We start from the raw sequence: 18,927 nt of genomic DNA, 5'->3' as shown, positions 1-18,927 counted from the left end.
GTTTAGAAATTCATTCTTGCAACGAAATTACCCGATCTGCAAAGCTCGGCCCGTGAGCTGTTGTCCCGAATCATGTCCATTCCTCTCGTACAACATCCAAGACGCCTCGCGGACGCCTGTCAAACAACAACTCAAATGGACTCAAGCCAGTGGACGCCTTTTCACAAAAAGGTACAAATATAACAGAACAAGTGCGCTTCTATTCAAGAATATAGAAAAAGAACCCACGTTAGGGTGCAACATTCACACAACTTTGATACGATCACTTCGGTGGTGCAACGGTAACAACTGTTGATTGGTAATCCAAACTTCACAGGTTCGACCCTGGACGACTCAGTTTTGAGAAGTGAGCTGCTCTTCTCTCAGCACCGTCCAGATCTAAACACTAGCATGGAAAGCATATCATAAATAGGTAATAGAAGGGCATTTGTTCTGTTATATTTGTATCTTTTGTGAAAAGTGTTTATTTGATATTTTGACTTCAGGCTTTACACATTAAACATATCATGTCTACATTTTGTCAATTATTACTAAAACATGAAAAAGCATTTGTTTTAACGATGTGCTTATATAGATTGTTGTAGACACGGAACACACATGAAATGCATGTGTTCCAAATAACCATATAGTATTTATAAAAGGTGTAATTTTGCTTGACTTCTCACTCTATACAACTCTAAGCAACTGACAAGCAGGTAAACAGACTTGAGCTGAGAAAACTGTGCGGCGGTGGGGGATGCGATAGTAGGCTGCTTGCTGCTTATCAACACATTTACAGGACAAAAGACGCTGATGGAGAGGTGTGAAGCGATTTAAGGTGGGACAGATCTACGAGTTTTTTCGTAGGCTCTGGTAATTCTAGTGTTAAAAAAATGCAAACATATCTTCCTCTTCAAAGGAGTGCGTGTCAGGAGCAGGGAAGGTCAGAGAGAGAGAGAGAGAGAGAAAGCAAACAATCAAAAACTGACAGGTACTGTTCGGACTTTTAAGTATGCGAAGTACCACGCAGATCACGCAATACAACGGCCGCAAGGAAGCCCAGCAAGCAAGAGAGCAATGTGAAGGTAGTCTTTCAGCGTTTTTTTTTTTTAACCTGTAGGGGTGCGGTCAGCCCCCCAGCTCACAATCTATACACTTGCTAAACTGTCCAAAGAAGCAGGACTATCAGAGATGCCAACAAAATAAAAAAGCAGTTTGGTGATTGGCATTTGCAGACAATGCACTTAGTGAGCACTTTGGACACACTTTCGAAGCTACTTTGTCCCTCTCCCTGCCTCACTGTACTGTACCTAAGCTCATGTACCCAGATGAACCCCAGACACATCTCCTGAAAGCTAAAGTGCTCTCTAAGTGCTGCATCTGCAAAATTGCTATTTCAGAGCTGCTTTTATGTAAGCTCCTCCAGGTAGTCCCATCCTCCTAGACAGGTCTCGGCCACCTGAGGAACAAGTTTCTCTCAGGACAGGACCCAGGGGCACTACACTGTTATTTCCATAGCACACCTGGGTAGTTCTTATGGCGCATCAGTTGAAAAACACTTGCATACAGTGTAATTATCAAGTCGTTGAAGGTGATGAACAACTAATGATAGTATTTGTGGCGTTTCAACACAAGTTTTAATGTATGCCCATTTAAGAGATACTTATTTCAATTAAGTCAGTCTTTAACAGTGTATTCACAGTGGACAGTCATTTCAATAGTTTTCTTGTTGACTTCTATTCATCTTGCTTTTCAAGAAGGCATTCAAATTCAGGTTGTAGTTGTTCAAGTACTATTTTGTCAGGTTTTAGGTTATTGTTTAATCTTAAACTATGCCATTAAATTTTTAAAATACCTTTGTGTTGATTCTAAATTAATTTATGTAATTATTTCATGATTGCATGTTTTAATGTTAGATGTGACTAATTCCATACAATTATGCAATTAATTTTTTAAAATTGATTCCCAGTCCTAATATATTCACACACATACATTATACAGTACATACACATACACACACATATGTAAATACTCACCAGTTGTCTGAGGTTGACCAGGGTTTCAATATTGTTTGGAAGTGTGGACAGCTTGTTATTACTAGCATTCAGGACTTTTAGGGGAAGTTGACACAGGAATGGAGGCAAGGACGACAGTTGATTTCGACTGCAAGTAAAAACAAAATAAGTATCACACAAAAGCAAATCAATTGGTTAGGACCTGCTGAATAAACTTTTTTCTGTCAGGCTAAGAAAGAATCTAGCAGATGTTTTATATGGTTTGTCCTTCACACATTCCATAACATGGCATTATAACTATGATACAAATATCTCAGAAGACCAAAACACTCCGTCAATAGACGAGACAGCAGCCTTATACAAGACAGCTGGCCAGTACAAATAAAAGTACCAAGCTTTAATGCTGTAACAGAGCTATAATAACTATGCTCATTAAAAGAAGGAAAAATATTTCACTTTTAAAAAAGAAACTTTTTCCAACAAACCAAGAGTCTAAACCACAGGTGTCGAACTCCAGTCCTGGAGGGCCGCAGTGGCTGCAGGTTTTCATTCTAACCATCTTCTTCATTAGTGACCAGTTTCTTGCTTCTAATTAACTTCTTTTGCCTTAATTTTAATTAACTTGACTCAGCCCCTTTGTTTCTTTTTCCTTAATTAGCAGCAAAACAATAATGAGACACAAAACAAGCTGCCCACACGACCAGCTATGTACAATATCTGAAAATAATGAAAAGTGAAGGTCTCAGTAAGACTGATCTCTCAGAGCAGCAACAAGCCATGGAATTAAAGAACAAGTTTAATTAACAGCAGGGATCATCTTCTCATGAAAAAACTGGTTGGAGTGAAATTGGTTGGAGTTTGAAGACCTAATTTAGTTGGTCATCTGATGGCTCATTTCACATCTCATTTCTGCTTGGCTGTCATTTTAATGAAGAAACGAATCAAATCAGAGCACTGAATCCTTAAAAACAGGGCTATTAAAACAAAGGGCAAATTAGTTAATTAGCAGTGAAAACTGGTCACTGATTAGGAAAAGGGTTAAAATGAAAATCTACAGCCACTGCGGCCCTCCAGGCCTGGAGTTCGACACCCCTGGTCTAAACAAAAAGATTAAGCTGAGAAGACAAGTAAACCACTGATGATGAAACTCCAAAACAATGCACTAAATCTTATTGCAACAATTATTTCAGAATTACCTGTGTGGGTTGTAGTTGTTTAAAAGTAAATTATGATATTAAACAGATTTATCATCTTTTATTTATCTTAACTCAGCCACAGGGGATGCACAAGCCAGTGTGTTTCTTTGTGCCGGTCCCAAGCCCGGATAAATGGGGAGGGTTATGTCAGGAAGGGCATCTGGTGTAAAATGTTGCCACATCAATATGCAGACAACAATACAAATTTCCATACCGGATCGGTTGAGCCCCGGGTTAACAACGACAACCACCAGTACTGTTAGCCAACTGGGTGCTGGCGGAAATTGGGCTACTGTTGGCCAAAGAAGGAGAAGAAGAGGGGGAAGACATGTCCGGAGACAGAAGGACAGGAGAAAAGTAAAGAGAGTGGAACTGAGGGTAGGAACTTTGAATGTTGGCAGTATGACTGGTAAGGGGAGAGAGTTAGCAGATATGATGGAGAGAAGGAAGGCTGATATATTGTGCATGCAAGAGACTAAATGGAAGGGAAGTAAGGCCAGGTGGATTGGAGGTGGATTCAAACTGCTCTATCATGGCGTGGATGGGAGGATAAATGGGGTTGGGGTTATTCTGAAGGAACAATATGCCAAGAGTGTTTTGGAGGTGAAAAGAGTGTCAGACAGAGTAATGATTATGAAGCTGGAAACTGGAGGTGTGATGACGAATTTTGTTAGTGCAAATGCCCCGCAAGATGGGTGTGCAATGGATGAGAAAGAAGATTTTTGGAGTGAGTTGGATGGAGTGATGAGCAGTGTACCCAAGAGACAAAGTGGTGATTTCAATGGACATGTTGGTGAAGGGAACAGAGGAGACGAGGAGGTGATGGGTAGGTATGGTGTCAAGGAGAGGAATAAAGAAGGTCAGAGGATAGTGGATTTTGCAAAAAGGATGGACATGGCTGTGGTGAATACATATTTTAAGAACAGGGAGGAACATAGGGTGACGTACAAGAGTGGAGGAAGATGAACACAGGTGGATTACATCCTATGCAGAAGAGTCAATATCAAGGTGACTGAAGACTGCAAAGTGGTGGCAGAGGAAAGTGTAGTTAAGCAGCATAGGATGGTGGTCTGTAAGATGATGTTGGAGATCAAGAAGAGGAAGAGAATGAGGGCAGAGCCAAGGATCAAATGGTGGAAGTTGAAAAAGGAAGACTGAGTTTAGGGAGAAGGTGAGACAGACACTGGGTAGCAGTGAAGAGTTACCAGACAGTTGGGCAACTACAGCAGATGTAGTAAGGGTGACGAAAAGAAGGGTGCTTGGCGTGACCTTTGGACAGAGAAAGGAAGAAAAGGAAACCTGGTGGTGGAATGAGGAAGTACAGGAGAATATAAAGAGAAAGAGGATGGCAAAGAAGAACTGGAATAGTCAGAGATGCAGAAAGTAGACAAGAGTAGAAGGAGATGAGGCACAAGGTGAAGATAGAGGTGGCGAAGGCTAAAGAAAAGGTGTATGATGAGTTATATGAGAGATGGACACTAAGGAGGGAGAAAAGGACCTGTACCGAGTGGCTAGACAGAGGGACCAAGCTGGGAAAGATGTGCAGCAGGTTAGGGTGATAAAGTATAAAGATGGAAACATACTTACAAGCAATGAGAGGGTATTGAGCAGATGGAAAGAGTACTTTGAGAGGTTGATGAATGAAGAGAGAGAGAGAGAGAGCAAGAGAGAGAAGGTTGGATGATGTGGGGATAGTGAATCAGGAAGTAAGGACAACTATGACGAGGATGAAAAATGGAAAGGCCGTTGGTCCAGATGACACACCTGTGGAAGCATGGAGGTGTTTAGGAGAGATGGCAGTGGAGTTTTTAACCAGATTGTTTAATGGAATCTTGGAAGGTGAGAGGATGCCTGAGGAGTGGAGAAGAAGTGTACTGGTGCCGATATTTAAGAATAAGGGGGATGTGCAGGATTGTAATAACTACAGGGGAATAAAATTAATGAGCCACAGCATGAAGTTATGGGAAACAGTAGTGGAAGCTAGGTTAAGTAGGGAGGTGATGATCAGTGAGCAGCAGTAAGGTTTTATGCCAAGAAAGAGCGCCACAGATGCGATGTTTGCTCTGAGGATGTTGATGGAGAAGTATAGAGAAGCCCAGAAGGAACTGCATTGCGTCTTTGTGGACCTGGAGAAAGCAAATGACAGGGTGCCTCGAGAGTAGCTGTGGTATTGTATGAGGAAGTCGGGAGTGGCAGAGAAGTATTAAGAGTTGTACAGGATATGTATGAGGCAAGTGTGACAGTGGTGAGGTCTGCGGTAGGAGTGACGGATACATTCAAGTTGGAGGTGGGATTACATCAGAGATCGTCTCTGAGCCCTTTCTTATTTGCAATGGCGATGGACAGGTTGACAGGCGGCATTAGACAGGAGTCCCCGTGGACTATGATGTTTGCTGATGACATTGTGATCCGTAGCGATAGTAGGGAGCAGGTTGAGGAGACCCTGGAGAGGTGGAGCTATGCTCTAGAGAGGAGAGGAATGAAGGTCAGTAGGAACAAGACAGAATACATGTGTGTAAATAAGAGGGAGGTCAGTGGAATGATGAGGATGCAGGGAGTACAGTTGGTGAAGGTGGATGAGTTTAAATACTTGGGATCAACAGTACAGAGTAACGGGGAGTGTGGAAGAGAGGTGAAAAAGAGTGCAGGCAGGGTGGAATGGGTGGAGAAGAGTGTCAGGAGTAATTTGTGACAGAAGGGTATCAGCAAAAGTAAAAGGGAAGGTCTACAGCAGAGGTCCCCAACCACCGGTCCGCGACCCACTACCGGGCCGCAGCCGTCTGACAGCCGGGCCGTGAGAGAACTGCCGGCAACGGAGACTCACTCAGACTTTTCAGAACGCTTGGCGGGCGGGGCTTTGCAGCGGCGCAGAGAGACTATAGAGTCTATAGAAATCGCGTTACTACGAAGTACATTCAGCAGATGCTTTCATTACAACGAAGTGACCTTGAAATGCCTGAATGAATCATCCACAGAGCAGTTAGATCTGTGGTCACAGCTCAGATGTGCACGTTTGCACAACGATCCCCAAACAGAAACATTGTAAAAAAAAATTCTTTCTTCGAACTTTCCTCGTACTGTTTTTTTTTGCTGTTTTTGTTTTCTGTGGTTTTCAGTGATACCTTTTGCTTATTGCTTGTCAACATTTGAAAAACATCCATTGGAATTTAACTCATTGTCACCCTCCTATAGAAACGGCAGACACGAAAAAATGATAGCAGTGTTAATGTTTGTGAAGTGCAATCTGTTGGAATGGCAAATGCAAAGCATATGTCTTTGTTATATGCAAAAAAAGAAGAAATGTAAATTGTGTATAAAACTGCCCTCCCCCACTAGCCCCCCCAACCGGTCTGTGGAAAAATTTGCATCTAATAAAGTGGTCCTTGCTGTCAAAAAGGTTGGGGACCACTGGTCTACAGGACGGTAGTGAGATCAGCTGTGTTATATGGGTTGGAGACGGTGGCATTGACCAGAAAGCAGGAGACAGAGCTGGAGGTGGTAGAGTTAAAGATGCTAAGATTTGCACTGGGTGTGACGAGGAAGGATAGGATTAGAAATGAGTACATTAGAGGGTCAGCTCAAGTTGGTCAGTTGGGAGACAAAGTCAGAGAGGCGAGATTGCGCTGGTTTGGTCATGTGCAGAGGAGAGATGCCAAGTATATTGGGAAAAGGATGTTAAGGATAGAGCTACCAGGTAAGAGGAAAAGAGGGACATTTATGGATGTGGTGAGAGAGGACATGCATGTGATGGGTGTAACAGAACTAGATGCAGAAGACAGAAAAATATGGAAGACGATGATTCGCTGTGGCAACCCCTAACGGGAGCAGCCGAAAGAAAAAGATCATCTTTCATTCTTCAGGGATTTCAACCACAGCAGACAAATGGAAACTTACCAACCTCTATTGGTATTTCCTCTTGCTTAATTGAATCTTTAATAACTGCAACTTTTCACCTCAGATCAGGAAACACCTAGTACATAAGCATGTGACTGTACACTTTTGTCATGAGGTTTACTACTATTTACACAGTCATATATATTTATATGGCATTTGGGGTCTATAATAGTTGTATAATGTGTACAAAAAGATTGAACTGGTTGACCAAAAAAAAAAAAAACAAAAGAAAATGGGGAGGAGGATCACAAGCTTATTTCCATTGTGGTGATGGGCTAGAGACACGTTAGGTTCAAGTTTTTGCCATCACTAACTACATCAGTCGCATTAATGAATTAAAGTGTCATATTAGTGCCTCAAACAGTCTCACAAAATCTTGCAAGCCTTCATGAATTCTTTATCAATATACTATAGTTTATTTAGCAAACGTGTAACAGGCTTGTATGGCAACTGTGGAAATTCTAACCATGTGTTATGAAGACAATGACATTTGAAAGATTCCTGGCCACCTTCACAGTCATTCCATATAATGGTGATTAGGTGTTTGCATTATGTTTATTGTATGAAAAAAAAATCAATAATAAAATATTTAGATATCATTACTAAGTCTTCTCTATTTTCTTTTTCTTATTGGTATCTTGCTCTACATCCAAGCTACTCTCCTACCTATGGAAAAGTCATCTTAGATAAAGCAGCACTGGAATTATCAGATGGAAACTTTCATCAAATTGGATGGCACAGCACAGTATATACAGGTGCTGGTCATAAAATTAGAATATCATGACAAAGTTGATTTATTTCAGTAATTCCATTCAAAAAGTGAAACTTGCATATTAGATTTATTCATTACACACAGACTGATGTATTTCAAATGTTTATTACTTTTAATTTTGATGATTATAACTGACAACTAATTAAAGTCCCAAATTCAGTATCTCGTAAAATTAGAATATTGTGAAAAGGTTCAAAATTGAAGACACCTGGTGCCACACTCTAATCAGCTAATTAACTCAAAACACCTGCAAAAGCCTTTAAATGGTCTCTCAGTCTAGTTCTGTAGGCTACACAATCATGGGGAAGACTGCTGACTTGACAGTTGCCCAAAAGATGACCATTGACACCTTGCACAAGGTAGGCAAGACACAAAAGGTCATTGCTAAAGAGGCTGGCTGTTCACAGAGCTCTGTGTCCAAGCACATTAATAGAGAGGCGAAGGGAAGGACAAGATGTGATAGAAAAAAGTGTACAAGCAATAGGGATAACCGCACCCTGGAGAGGATTGTGAAACAAAACCCATTCAAAAATGTGGGGGAGATTCACAAAGAGTGGACTGCAGCTGGAGTCAGTGCTTCAAGAACCACCACGCACAGACGTATGCAAGACATGGGTTTCAGCTGTCGCATTCCTTGTGTCAAGCCACTCTTGGAACAAGAGACAGCGTCAGAAGCGTCTCGCCTTTGGACTGCTGCTGAGTGGTCCAAAGTTATGTTCTCTGATGAAAGTAAATTTTGCATTTCCTTTGGAAATCAAGGTCCCAGAGTCTGGAGGAAGAGAGGAGAGGCACAGAATCCACGTTGCGTGAGGTCCAGTGTAAAGTTTCCACAGTCAGTGATGGTTTGGGGTGCCATGTCATCTGCTGGTGTTGGTTCATTGTGTTTTCTGAGGTCCAAGGTCAACGCAGCCATCTACCAGGAAGTTTTAGAGCACTTCATGCTTCCTGCTGCTGACGAACTTTATGGAGATGCAGATTTCATTTTCCAACAGGACCTGGCACCTGCACACAGTGCCAAAGCTACTAGTACCTGGCTTAAGGACCATGGTATCCCTGTTCTTGATTGGCCAGCAAACTCGCCTGACCTTAACCCCATAGAAAATCTATGGGGTATTGTGAAGAGGAAGATGCAATACGCCAGACCCAACAATTCAGAAGAGCTGAAGGCCACTATCAGAGCAACATGGGCTCTCATAACACCTGAGCAGTGCCACAGACTGATCGACTCCATGCCACGCCGCATTGCTGCAGTAATCCAGTCCAAAGGAGCCCCAACTAAATATTGAGTGCTGTACGTGCTCATACTTTTCATGTTCATACCTTTCAGTTGGCCAACATTTCTAAAAATCCTTTTTTTGCATTGGTCTTAATTGATATTCTAATTTTCCGAGACACTGAATTTGGGACTTTCATTAGTTGTCAGTTATAATCATCAACATTAAAAGAAATAAACATTTGAAATACATCAGTCTGTGTGTAATGAATGAATCTAATATACAAGTTTCACTTTTTGAATGGAATTACTGAAATAAATCAACTTTGTCATGATATTCTAATTTTATGACCAGCACCTGTATATCTATCTATCTTATATATCTCTATATATATCTATATCTATATATATATATATATCTATATATATATATATAAAAGCCAAATACCACTGACTCATCACAACATCTCCCGAACCATGAAGACTTGGGACTTGAAATTTGGAATGTAGGTTACCCTTGGCCCATAGGTGCTCACTAAGTAACGGTTTTAAAAATTTCATGGTCCAAGCACGAAATTTCTTAGTTTTTTTAGGTCCGTTTGTATGTCTGTCTGCTTTTCACGAGAGAACTACTTAACGGATTTAGATCAGGTTTTTTTCTATAATTTGCTTGAATATTCCATTGATTTTGCGACTTTCTCATCGCGCTAAGCATCATAGTTCGGTTGCGGTACCGATTTATTAGCACAAATCCGAGAGAGACTCATTGGGCTGCTGGGAGGGGGACAAGGTCCTCCTCACTCACGTGTCTGCCTTGGGGCGTAACCTTAACTCCGCTTAGTTAGCAAACGAGTGAACTACTTAAATGAATTTAGATTTTTTTTTCTATAATTAGCTTGAACATTCCGGTTGATTTTGTGACTTCTCTCATTGCGCTAAGAATCATAGTTCACTTGCAGGAGCGATATATTCGCACTAATCCAAGACAGAGGCTGCCGGCCAAGGGGAGGGTGAAGAGTGACGGCAGGAGTAGAGAGCTGGGCGTGGCCCTCCTCACTGTTTCACTATTACACAGGCAAAGCCGCGGGGGATGGCTAGTTTTATATAGTTACAGCTAAAAACACCTGATATTGTGAACATAACTAGATGCCGGAATAATGTTCTAAATTTGTTTTTTACCTCTGTCCTCCCTCTCTCACAATAGATAGTGAATGGATCATACAGATCTTTGCTTTTAATATCTGACATGGAAGATTGTGCTCTGATGGCTATAATTTATAATTCTAAGCTTTGCCATTGCATACTCTTTTCGTCTCTCTGTATCACTCAATCTCAGATGTGGTTTCTTTGGTTTTTGACACTATCCACTCACCTTTTGCATACTCGCATACTACTTGCTGTTTCTGTGTAGTGCCCATTCAAAATTTTTGAAGACTCCTAAGCGTTGACATTATATACTAGTTTTTTTCTTGGTTCCCTCAAAAAAAAAAAAAAAAAACCACTATGGGGAGGCCCCAAATAATAGTTAAAGCCTAGAGGTCTTACCTCCCTCCTAAATTTGCTCTAACTGTTGTGATCGGGGATGTATGCCAAAGGCAGGAAAACATTTTCATTTTGTTGGGTTCTGGGATGGTTTAAAGACACCAGTTCTGACACTTTAGGCTTGTTTAAGCAGTTCATTTTAACTTTAACTACTCTACTGGTGTAGATTATTTTATGAAAGCAAAATTATAAAATAAATTGCGGGATGGAATCATATTGTGTGTACTTTAAGTAAATGAAAATAACCACCTTGTACTTTTCACACTTTTTGAATAGGAGGTGTTTTTTAAATATTTTTGAACAATTGCTCAATAAACTGAATTATAAAACCCAATCTACATGTACTAGGTTTGAAAAAACAATGGGACACAAGGAATGGTTGTGCACCAGAGTCGGAATACTGACATATTAAGTGACATCACTTAAGATTGAAATGCTGTAAAGTAACAGAAAGTTGACATATAATTGCATAGCATGTTAGCTACTCAAAATATATTTTCAGTTTTGGCAACTAAAAGTTGATGTCTGGTTGCTAACCCTGGCAGCCACTTTTAAAAGCTAGTGCTGAGTACTAAGCGACCAAGTGTTAGGAAAACAATCACTCAGAATAAGCAAAGAACACACTTTCTCCAATTAATGACGATAGAAAGTATTTATGTTTCAAGATTAAAGCTGTTAATGTCATATTTAGTTTTTCAGGGAACTACAGCAATACAGAGCACAAATTCACAACCAAAAACCAAGGTTTTTGGCATTAGGTTCAGGGAAATAAAAAAGCATTGATGGGAAGAGTATTTAAACAAGAAAAACAAAGGCTAATTTTAATAAAAATTAAAGTACAATATTTATCAAAAAATAAATGAAACTAGCTAATTAAAAAAATAAAAAAACCTCAAAACAGCCTAATTACCTTATATTGATGTAGGTGAGGGCCTGTAGATTGCACACAGCTTCTGGAATGCTCCTGGCACAGTTGTGATACAAACTGAGCGACTCCAAGGAAATAAACTGGCATACTTCCTCTGGAAGTTCTGACAGACGATTTTTGGAGAGATCTGAAAAAAGAAATATTCTTGAATTGTAACAAAAAAGTGTGACCTCATCTTGCACACACACTGTATACAGTGAATTCACACTGCCAGCATTTAGCAGGATATGGTAATACCAAAGTACATCAATCATCCAAACCACCACTACCAACGCCGCCTCATACCAAAAGCAACAAAATAACAGTTATAAGATAAGAACTTTATTCACCCCGAGGGAAATTCTTATGGTATCGACTTTAGCATACATGTTGTTATAGTGAAGTATTAGTCCTTCTATTTATTAGATTCATTTCTGATTATTTACTCAAAAACATATACAGAATATCTACTGATGAAAATAGCAAAGTTTCTTTCCACATACAGTTTCACAACAATTACCCAAAAATTCATTTTGAATGCAATTTCACAATTCCAAAATGGAAAACTTACTTATTTTTTAAAGGAGTTCTGGGTGAAAAGCAAGGAAAATTGCTCAGTAAGTGTTAGTCTACAGCGGTGTTTCCCAAACTCGGTCCTGGGGAACCCCTGTGGCTGCAGGTTTTTGTTCCAACTGGATTCCTAATCAGTGAAAACACCTGATAGCACTGATCTCATTTAATTAGCTGGTTTTTTTTTCTTTTACTTGACATTCAGAAAAGCATAGCAGCATGATTTGCACATTTATAAGACATTTAGAAATATTTCTGCTTTTGCGACAGACAGACAGACAGACAGACAGACAGACAGACAGACAGACACTTTATTAATTCCAAGGGGAAATTTAAATGCTTAACTCTCTTTTGTTGATTTCGTTATACTTTTCCCTTTCTCTGTGCAGTTTTTCCCCCTTCATCGTATCTTAATAATGACAATTTAAAATGAGCAGATCAGACATCCAGGTAAACAACACTGAATAATCAAAGGCTGCAACTACTTTAGAGTCAGACCCACTAATTAGTAAATAATTAAACAATTAGAAGATCTAGAAAAGTAGAATGAAAATCAAGATGAAAATACTGTTAAAAAGAAAAAAAATACATTATTCCTATATAACTGCTTGGTACATTTTAATTTTTTTTTTTTTTTTTTTTTAGCAAACTTAGTTTTCAAATTTCTATATTGTTCCCTAAACACAGAACTTGGGAAATATCAGTTCACTTAATTAGCCCAGAAGTTCAATTAAAAACAGAAGCTGGCTGGAACAAAAACCTGCAGCCACAGGGGTTCCCCAGGACCGAGTTTGGGAAACACTGGTCTACAGCCTGGCCTTCATACAGATCCAAGTGCTACCATCTGCCACACGTCACGACTACCTGCAAATTCATACCACTGTTTTTGCCTTGCAATGGTCATTTTAGATCAATGTTAACACCATTTATGATGACTTTCACCATCTCCATAAGCCTATCCAAGCCACAGTGACTCACCAGCATTCATGCACCCAGGCCAATGGATTTTAGTCAGGGAAAGATGCTCTCTAAATGTCTGCAGGAATGTCTGCCTCCCCCTTTCCACACTCTGCACGAGAATTAAAATTTCACAACTGTATTGTAAGTGACTGTTGCTTCAAACATCTTTGCTCTGAAAACTCCCTGGGAGGGAAGGGAAAGAAAAACCACAACTGCAAGTTGGAAGTATTCATTGTTCCCAACAGTTATGAATGAATAACAATGTCAGAGTATTAGCACAGCAATGAGCAGCATAACATTTGAATATTAACCTTGATTTGGTATGTCGTGGTGTATGAACCTCAAGCAGGATATGGAAAATCAAGGGTGCAAGCTACACAAGATTTAATCTCATGGGGCCAGACATGATTCTCAAACAAGAATACACGTCTTGGGACAACACATTAAAAGTGTGTAGCGAATAGCCACAAAATGCTGAGCTGCAAAGGCTGCACCCACAGGGCTTCTTCCTAAAACACCCACACCCAAATTCGCCACTTCCAAAATTCTCTTAAACCACCACCTGGGTTTCAGGGAGAGAGCAAAATATACTGAATAAAAAGATTCAACACAGACAAAATTGAAGCTAAAATTGCTGTAATCCATTCAGGAGCTCAGAAGTACAAGGTAACTGAAGCCAACAATTTGCATGTTGTAAACAGCGCCACAACAGTGGAGAAAGAAAGACACACACAGACTACCGTGACTGCTGGGCTCCACATGTATAAGAAGTTCCTTTGTCTGCTAGGATATCTTTGTCATTTTAACTATTGCATCAATACATGACATAGCAACAGTGGTCTATATGCAGGTGCATCTCAATAAATTAGAATATCAACGAAAACTTAATTTATTTCAGTAATTCAATTCACAAAGTGAAACTCATTTTAGATTCAATACACACAACAGTGATATATTTCAAGTGTTTATTTCTTTTCGTTTTGCTGATTATGGCTAATTATGGTTAATGAAAACCCAAAAATCAGTATCACACAAAATTAGAATATTGTGAAAAGGTGCAATATTGTAGACTCATGGTGTCACACTCCACTCAGCTAATTAACCCAAAACACCTGCAAAGGTGTTCTAAGCCTTTAAATGGTCTCAGTCTGGTTCAGTAGGCCACACAATCATGGGGAAGACTACTGACTTGACAGCTGTCCAGAAGACAGTCATTGACACACTCCACAAGGAGGGGAAGCCACAAAAGGTCGTTGCTAAAAAAGCTGGCTGTTCACAGAGTGCTTTATCCAAGCAAATTAATAGAAAGTTTAGTGGAAGGAAAAATGTGGGAGAAAAAGGTGCACAACCAACAGGGATAACCGCAGCCTTGAGAGGATTGTGAAGCACAGCCCATTCAAGAATTTGGGTGGAGATTCACAAGGAGTGGACTGTAACTGGAGTCAGTGCTTCAACAGCCACCACACCCAGACATATCCCGGACATGGGCTACAACTGTCGCATTCCTTGTGTCAAGCCACTCCTGGATCAGAAAAAAACAGACTGGACTGTTGCTTAGTGGTCAAAAGTCCTCTTTTCAGATGAAAGTAAATTTTTCATTTTATTTGGGAATTAAGATCCCAGAGTCTGGAGGAAGAGTGGAGAGGCACAGAATCCAAGCTGGTTGAGATCCAATGTGATGTTTCCACAGTGAGTGATGATTCGGGGAGCCATGTCATCTGCTGATGTTGGTCCACTGTGTTTTTTCAAGTCCAAAGTCAGCGCAGCCTTCTACCAGGATATTTTAGAGCACTTCATGCTTTCCTCTGCTGACAAGCTTTATGGAGATGCTGATTTCACTTTCCAGCAGGACTTTAATGACCATGGTATCACTACCCAATTGTGAAGAGGAAGATGAGAGACACCAGATCCAACAATGCAGATGAGCTGAAGGCCGTTATCAAAACATCTCAGAGAATTATTGACGCTCAGCTACCAACACTGGAAGATATTTTCGATACCCATTGCAGAAGAAAAGCAAAAGAACATTTGTAAAGATCCAACCCACCCTGGCCATTGCATTTTAAGTCCTCTGCTCTCTGGCTGGCGCTTTACAGCCCTGCCTGCCTGCCTGCACTACCATGCAGAAGAACAGCTTTTACCCCAAAGCAATCAGCATATTACATGCACAGTGATCACTGCCCCTTCTTATACAGAACCACCACCGACTGAACTAAAACATCTGCATCAACCAAATATAGTCACACACTAGTACATGACCCAGGTGGAACCCATGACCATTGCATTGATTGAAATCTTCACTGTAACTTCACTTATTTCTCTATTTATGCTTACACACTGTATTCATTCACATTTACTTTTACTCTGTGTATATTTGGAATTATTAATAGTAACTGTGCTTCTCATAGTTTAATGTTTACTTAGTTTATGGTCTACTCTTGTATTCTTTTATATAAGGCATCTATAGGCTTGCTCCAAACAATATTTTTCATTGTACTGTACAGTGACAATAAAGGTATCTTACTCTTGCTTTGGGACAAGAAGCTGTAGGAAGGCTACAGAAAGTTACCATATACAGTACATGTAAACAAGGGCACTGTTTTCACTTTTTTCTGTCTGCCTTGTTTTTACAAAGCAAATATGAAAACTTCCATTTTGCTTTTATTGTCTCAATGAACAATATTTTTCCCTATTATAAAGTAGTAGCCGTGTTACCCATCTACGCCCAGGAAATTTCGGAAGACAATGAACATCAGTTAGAGTGCCATTGCTTTATCAGATGTAGCAGAATTACTACATAACTAAATGCCGTATGCAATTTCTGTATACAATATTTGCAGGGTTTTTTTCCCATACCAAGGGCTAATATTATTGTCAGGCAGTGTGTTGAGTGGTTAAGGCTTTGGACCTAGGACTTCAGACCTTAGATTGTGGGTTTTAATCCTGCTACTGACACGGTGACCATGAGTAGATGGCCTCACGTGCCTGTGCTCCAACTGGAAAAAGAAATGTAACGAACTGTATGTCAAATGTTGTAAATCGACTTGGATAAAGTCAAAGGCATCAGTCAAATTATAAGTAATAATGAACAATAGTAATAGGTAACTGGAGCTGCTTATTCTTGAACATGCTATACACAACTGTCCATGAATTCCTGCTTTTTTCAGCTTTTCCTACTGACTTGGCTTTTGCTAATGGTCACTGAAAAACACTTTTACATGAAAATGTATTCCTTTTGAATTGAAACAGGTAATTAGTAGGACTAAGGTGAAACTTGAGTATATATTATCATCATTAGAGGTTTACAATTTTCATTTCTTGACATTCATTCAAGTACAGTATTTATTTCACTTTTTTCACTAGTATGTAGTATCCATCTAAAATAGGCAGATCTGAATGTTTGGTATATGCAAAGTAGGGTTGTACAATATGTATTGTGTACAATAATACCCTAGTTATTGTTTTAACAATGTGCAACCTATTATCAAGTATGTTACTCACTTTGCAAAAAACAACCAAAAACTCACCTTAATTCCATACATTCCCTGCCAAAATGTATCTAGTCTCATGGGGCCAAACTCTATTCTCAAGAATACACGTATGGGGACAACCCATATAAAAGTTTGTACTGAACAGCAGTGAAATCCTGTGAGGCAAAGGCTGCATACTCGAGGCGTCATCCTAAATTCCTTCAGTTCTTCCAGCCGGTGAAGGTTAAACCACCAGGGTTCAGGCAGAGAGCAAAAGACACTGAACAAAACACTTGACTCAGACAAAACAAAACGCTAAAATTGCTGTTATCAGTTCAGAACCCACAAGGTAACTGAAGTGTAATGATTTATTTTGTACATTTTAACAAGTGCTGCAACAGAACAGACTTATGCGAGAAGTGCTTCTATCTGCTTCAATATCTTGCTGTCATTTGGACTAAATGTCACAACTGCAGTTTAGATATGCATTGTGGTCTATGGATATACTATGTATTATACACAGCTTTTCTGACATGGGATGTCTGCATTTCCAATTAGACAGTAAGGTTTACTTCCTTCAGTTATTAATTTAGACATGCCATAAGAATGTGAAATTTATTACTTGTGTTCTGATGGAAGATAAATCAAGCTCACTACAAAAAGTTAGGTGTCCTTATAAAACATTCTTTGTGTGCCTACAACCTCTGTTCCAACCGAGGAAATTTTCTCAACCTCTGGATTAACTGTCAATCAAATACACACTTGCCTGTCACCACAACATGTAATATAAAAGCAATTGCCCTTTTTTCAATTGTGAGATAGCTTACCCAACTGAATGTTCAAGTAGCCAAACAGTTCAAAACAAGTTTTACTTTGTTGTTCGTCACAAAATAAGGTGTACACTGAGGTTGACTATTTGTTCATTTTTAAACAATTCTGCCACTGAGAACATGAACAACACATTGTAGATTAAAATGCAACTAAAAGTTAACTATAGCCTTTATTTATTCCAGAAAAATAAAAGCTGACAAGGAGGCATATGTCAGTGACAAAGAGCAGCTCTCTGCTTTGTCTGAGCACATGTACAGCTTTTATTAGAAATGGCCAATAAAAAGCCTCTTTGATTAGTTTTTAGTTTACCAACTGAGCTATTTAATTTTAAGTTGATAAATAAATATTTCAAGATTGTTTTGAAGGGCAATGAATCCTCAAAATAAAATTTCTCACCTAAATGAAAAAGCTAACCAAGCTGAATACTATTTCTAATGTCCTTGAAAAATGCTACGCCTATTTTGAACTTTCAAGAGTTCAGAAATTTATTTTTATAACAAAGTTGGCATGAAATTGCATGTTCTGAGAAGTCTGCATTCCTACTTTAGCCATATTATTGCAGGGTGTGTATCATAATGAAGATTTAGGGTGCCAATGCAAGTGGCTTATCTCACTACATGGAGGAATTGCTCATTGTTAGTTAAAAATATTGCTTGTATTAAAGTCAGTGCTCTTAATACTTTTGTACAACACAAAATAATGAATTACCCAAAATTTTACATTTACAGTGGTTTCTTAATGGCGCTGGTGTTGCCACGGCACAAACTTTCCTTTTGTTAACACATGAAGCACTTTAGAGATTTCAGCCAATAATCTTGTTGAGAAACAGGCTCTCAGTCTTCTCCATTATGACTAAAAGTAAAACAGCCTCACCTCATGCCCATCTTCTTGTTCGGTTCAACAGGTGAACCTTTGAGCAATGGAAATAAGAGCTTTCCCAGCAGTAATTTTTGGAAGAAATATTGACTGAAAGGATACAAGTATCTGGCACCTGGAAAAATGTATGAACACACAATTCATGAGCCCAGATAAGAGAAGGGAAAGGTTTATATATATATATATATATATATATATATATATATATATATATATATATATATATATATATAAACTCTAGAAATGAAAAGGAAGTAAGTTATAAGGTGTGAATAGTAGTATTTAGTCAATTCTACTTTTGTTAGCTTAAAAAATAAACTTGTTAAACAAGGAAAACATGTTTAACAGCATTTCATCAATCTGGTTTACAAAAGGCCATTAAATCATATGGTGAAAATATAAAACACTTCCCTTGCTTGTGTCACTCATTAAAAGGAAACATTTGAACTGTATACTAGAATAAATCTGAAAAAAATATTCATATGGTAAATATTGCAGCCTCTGCTTCATTATTTGTTATTAAGTACACATACTCACTGAGGGAGAGTGAATTTTTTGGTATCTTTCAGTGATGGTGGTTTTGTTTTTTCACTTTGCTAATAAAAGCTACTTCTAAAATTCACAGCTATCACGAAGCAAATGCACCATGTGTTTTCAAAATTGGTAATAAGCCCTCTTCCTATTGTTACATTTTTTTTACCC

At 39.1% G+C, this 18,927-nt stretch overlaps 1 protein-coding gene across 5 annotated transcripts in view; it reads right to left on the bottom strand.

Annotated features, from left to right (window-relative positions):
* The window catches only part of lrch4 (leucine-rich repeats and calponin homology (CH) domain containing 4), a 202,401-nt gene that overhangs the window by 99,716 nt on the left and 83,758 nt on the right, over positions 1-18,927 (bottom strand). For all 5 annotated transcript variants that reach the window (XM_028798171.2, XM_051924068.1, XM_051924069.1 and 2 more), the window contains exons 2-3: positions 11,522-11,666; positions 2,016-2,142 (exon numbers count right to left, since the gene is read on the bottom strand). In XM_028798171.2, coding sequence (XP_028654004.1) covers positions 2,016-2,142; positions 11,522-11,666 — 272 coding nt within the window. The remainder of the gene's footprint in view (positions 1-2,015; positions 2,143-11,521; positions 11,667-18,927) is intronic.

Source organism: Erpetoichthys calabaricus, chromosome 3 (assembly GCF_900747795.2).
Source record: "Erpetoichthys calabaricus chromosome 3, fErpCal1.3, whole genome shotgun sequence".
Classification (NCBI taxonomy): domain Eukaryota; kingdom Metazoa; phylum Chordata; class Cladistia; order Polypteriformes; family Polypteridae; genus Erpetoichthys; species Erpetoichthys calabaricus.
This window is presented reverse-complemented; position numbering and strand designations above follow the sequence as displayed.